The sequence below is a fragment of the Cyprinodon variegatus genome, unplaced genomic scaffold, assembly GCF_000732505.1.
Source record: "Cyprinodon variegatus isolate N-32 unplaced genomic scaffold, C_variegatus-1.0 Scaffold284, whole genome shotgun sequence".
Taxonomy (NCBI): Eukaryota; Metazoa; Chordata; class Actinopteri; order Cyprinodontiformes; family Cyprinodontidae; genus Cyprinodon; species Cyprinodon variegatus.
Genome location: NW_015150737.1, coordinates 207,769 through 212,559, shown reverse-complemented (window position 1 = coordinate 212,559; position 4,791 = coordinate 207,769). Strand labels below are relative to the sequence as shown.

Below are 4,791 nucleotides of genomic sequence, written 5' to 3'. Positions count from 1 at the left end.
TAGCAAATCAAAAAGAAAAAATCTCTTAAATTTGAGATTTCATGACATACATCTGTGAAGCATGGGTATGGTAACTAAGTAGCGAAATTACAAAGGAAGAAAAAACAAGTATACAGCCACAGATTGTGGCTCAGTAATTGGGGAGATTAAAAACGACAACAAAGATTTAAAATGTCTCGTATTCTGCCAAAGGAGAGGTTCGTTAAGGAAATCCATCACAGAAATGGATGCCTGTGTTACCGTTGAAGCTCAGCCCAAACACCCAAACTTCTGTATAAAGAGAGGACTAATGTCTGTATATGTCAAACTAAAGCTGAACCATATTTACATGCATATTTTTCCATTAGATTATTTCAAAGCCCAATCCAGGACTTAGTTTGGAGGTCAGATGTTCGTCTACTTTATATCCTGTACAACAACAATCAATCTTCTTCTGAGATGTGGTTACCTGTTTATTATGCAACACTGTATTTCAGGTAGTGTTGCACCGATGCCCGATACCTGGCAGTGCAGTATAGGCCGATACCGATACAATCTGTTTAAAATTGATGTGTGTGTGTATATATATGAAGAACTGCATACTACTTGGATGTAAAATAATTGCCATCATGGCTTTGTGAAGCAGGAAACAGACTAAAACAAAGTGAATCTAGTAGAACTTTTTATTGCCTACCTGGAATGAGTGACAATAGTTAAATAAACTTTTGGCCCTAAAAATGGTATCGGTGCCCTATTTGCAGGTACTCGCCAACACTATTTCCAGGTGCATAACAAAAGGAAGAAAAGCAGATAGATAAACACTCAACAACACAAGGCATTGTGTTAGATCTTTAATATTTTCAATATTTAGTTTCTTTTTGTTGTCATTTTAGAAATATTGCACATGGTCAACATGCCTGCTTATGAGATAACACTCACATCGCTCATCCTTAAAATTCCTTCTCCAAAGTAAGGACAGTTTTATTTTAGAAGCACAATCATACACTTTACACGCATACATGTGTGTGAACGCACGCATGTCTGTGCGGGCGTGTGCAAGTGTGCACGTGTTTGCACATGCATGCAGATCGACACTTAACAGCCCTAAAGAACCCCCCCTCCCTAAAAGTGAGGTGAACCGATCCTCTATAATTACCTTTGTGTGTTGATTTATATTTATGCATTAAAAGGTGTATCCTGCGTATGTTTTGTATATATTTATACACGCTTCCTGAATCAGCTGAGTTTATTAACAGTCTATATGGCTGAGGAAATAGTCGCGGTGACTATAAAAATACCATCTCTTGAGTAGAATATAGAATGGAAAAATATGCTTGATGATGTTGCTGAGTGGTGACAGGAGAAGAGGTCGGTCGTGTTGACAAACTGCCTGCATGTGCCAAAACATACACATCTCCCAAACACAGACATAAATGCACAAATATGGAAATACCTGTAATATATTTATATATATATATATATATATATCTATACATATAGATATATATATATATATAGTCACACATCCAACTCTATACAGCGAAATAAAAGAGATACCCATAATAAGAACTACCCCCACTCTTCACCAAAGAAGCAAAGAGCCAAAAAAGTGCTATTCAAATAATTGTTGTTGACTTTTAGTAAGTTATACTCTCTATCTCCTTAATGTTGATAATATTTGTGATTCTTTTTTGTTTTTTTGCTGTTTTTTTTAACCACAGTTCAAGATCACAACAGCTCTTTCCTCACACTGACTGCACTGAATTAAAAAAATCTATGGCACAGAGCCTCGCTTCTCCCCCCCCCCACAAAAAAGTTAATAAAAGCCATTTCCAAAAGAAATAAATGTCCTATTGCACCATTTGATGGGAAAGGATAAAGTGTCAAGACGAGAGGGGAGGGAGGAGGGGGGGGGAGGGCTCCAGGGTCTGCCCTCCAGGGCTGGTCTAGGATCTGCTTTCCCTGAACTGAACCCTAACCAGAACCATCCTGAGCTACATAGCGCTTGACCCGAGACCAGTGCTTAAGGGCACTTTCTAACAACACTGGAAGGGTGAGGAGAGTCAGAGGGGAGGGAGATGGAGGGGGGGTGGGGGAAACATATGGAAAGAGGCTATTTTACTAAAACAATCTCTTAAAAACAATACTTTCCTGATTGAACTTGTGGCGATCCCCTGACAACAAGGGGACGCACAAAATGTGCAAACACCTGATTTTAACATTTAATTTTTTTTTTTCAAAATATGAAACCACCAAACATCCCTGCCCCGCCCTGTTTCTGAGTCTGGCCAGGAACCGTCAGAAGGAGGGGTGGAAAGGGAGGGCACGGACTGATTTACCCCCCCTCCCATTTTGTGTCCTTTCTTTTCTTTCCTTCTTTTTTTTTTTGTCTTTTAAATTTTTTGTCTTTTTATGCTGGAGAAGAAACACATTAGAGCCACGAGAGAAAGAGAGAGCGAAAAAAAAAACAGGCCACGGTAAAACTGGTTATTTCCACGGCAACAATGACGAGAGAAAAATCAACATGGACTCCATCCAGAGGAGGGATTCTGAGAAGTTTGGTTGAGTTCCTGCTTTTCCTTCCTGTCGGTGAGCTCGTCACATTCGGTCCAGTGCTGGAGTTTCCGCCTCCAAATCGCCACAACCAGTAGTCTCGTTACGTAATCTCTTTATGGTGCCCGTTCAAACAGCTTTCAGGGGATCGGACCCCCCCTCTCCCTCCCAGACATACAGACATAGATATTCGGCTCCTGCCTGTGAAGCTCTCAGTCTGTTATAATGGCAACAGCTGAAGGTGCAAAGATTGGTCACACTGCATCCAGACTCTTCCGTCTCTCACTACAATCACTAGAAAGAGTGCAGGCCGATGGCTTCGTCAGACCCGGGTTTGATTATCTTTGTGTTCGCACTGCATATGTGTCTACGCATGCCTCCGTGTGCGCGTGCCGACTGTCCTGCAGCATCGAGGGGCTGTTGAAATATCAGTGGAGGTCGCTGGGGTTGTGTTTGCGGCCCGACCACGGTGCTGAGGAGTGGAAGGGCGCCAAGGAGGTCAAGTCAATGGCATCTGAGGGGTGGCTGGCTGGCTGGCAACAGCAAACTGCATCTGCACGCTAAGTGACATAGTGCCTTTGTGTGTTGTGTCCTTGGTTGTGGCTCCGGGGGGACGAACAACCAAGAGTAACAGTCTAATTTGGTTCCTGTGTGGGTGGTGTGTGCACGTGTGTGTGTGTACCAGAGAGATAGAGAGTGTGTACCGAAGAGTTTGAGTCCCAAACTCCTTCAATGTGCTGAGAGCAGACCTGGGCAAAACCTTCAAGAAAAACATTCAGGATAAAAGGAAATTCAAGAAGCACTTAACTCATCACGCCTTGCATGTGGTTTAAACACTTCAAGGTCTGATTAGACAATCAAATCCTGTCTGGAGGTGTCTTATAATTTCAGCTGTTATGTCTGTTTTTTTTGTTTTTGTTTTTTTGCCCAGGTCTAATGGGAATCAGTGCCAGTGGAACCAGTCCTGTTCTGGTTATCACACACACTTCTCTCTTTCCGTTTTACGGTCCTTCGCTTTTCGGCTCCTCCGAGCTCTGGCCTTTGTCTCCCTGATGCTCCGTCCCTCCGTCGTCCCGCGTCGACTGACTGGAGGACGAGTGGTGGGACGGGGAAGGCCCGGCGTCGGAGGACCCCCCAGGCTCCAGTGTTCCTGGCGTGGCCGTCTGCATGATCTTCTGACGAACCTCTCGGATCTTCAGCTGCAGACACACTTTGGTGGGGAAAGTGTCCGGGAAACGCGCCTGGAAGGCGGCTGTGGCCTGAGCTGGACAGATAAGATGGAGGAAGGAGGGAAATTTAAACAAGAGGTACAAAATCTGAACAAATAAAAAAACATTTTATCTTAAAAAAAGAGGAAATGTAACGTCTGAGGGCAAATATGGCTCTGAACTGTAAAGGGTTCAGATCAGAAGTGGGTAGGAATTAATAATGGTTGGCAGGCTTTTAGCTAGCAATGCGTAACGGCCGTACATCGTACGCCCCTTACTAAAAAAATGAGAAATTGTACGCCCTTTTTTTGGGATTTACAGCTTTGTTACGCTCTAAGTTTCCCCTGGAAATTTCGTTCAGATGTTCACCATTTCACAAGCAGCAGATTCTGGAGTCATCAACCAATCAGAGAAGCTGATCTTGGAGCTGCAGAGCAACAGAAACAGCGTTGCTGATGCAGAGCGCTATGATCACTCCTCTGAAACTTTATTTAACTTAAAATGTGAAAAGCCACCAGCAAAATATGTTTGCTTTTATTATCCTGATGCCTGCAGCTTGTGCCACATACCTAAAAAACGCAAACATCTACTTCTAGTCACCACCAACAATAGGGGAAAACCTCCAAGAGGCACCGCCTGTATATGGGGTCTGAGCAGCTCCCAGGATGAGGCAGGATGGTAATCTGGATGAACTGACTGCACAGACGATGTTTTCAGGGGAACTTTCTCGCATAAAAAAATATTAAAACTACTTTTTACCCACTAATCACAGAAAATATAGCAAAGCCGCTCTCTGCCATTGAAGAAAGGAGCAGCAGACGCATCTGGACACATTTTACTGTACTAACTGACCTGTGTTCAAGCATAAAAAATGAAGCAGCAGACGCTGCTGATTGTTATGATCGTTTGAATGAACCTATGAAACATAATATTGTACCTAAACATTATACATTATCTCATGTCTTTCTTATGAAATTTCCACCTCTAGTGAAGCATATATATACAGAAGAGGATTAGGGCCACTGAAAAAAAAAACAAGTTAACTGATTTT

General features: G+C 42.8%; 1 protein-coding gene across 1 annotated transcript in view; it reads right to left on the bottom strand.

Moving 5' to 3' along the window:
• Positions 1-803: 803 nt before the first annotated feature.
• Positions 804-4,791, bottom strand: part of LOC107090179 (protein capicua homolog) — a 98,444-nt gene continuing 94,456 nt past the window's right edge. Inside the window, exon 23 of the mRNA XM_015383422.1 lies at positions 804-3,796. Within this exon, the coding sequence (XP_015238908.1) occupies positions 3,534-3,796 (263 nt within the window). The 3' untranslated portion in view covers positions 804-3,533. The remainder of the gene's footprint in view (positions 3,797-4,791) is intronic.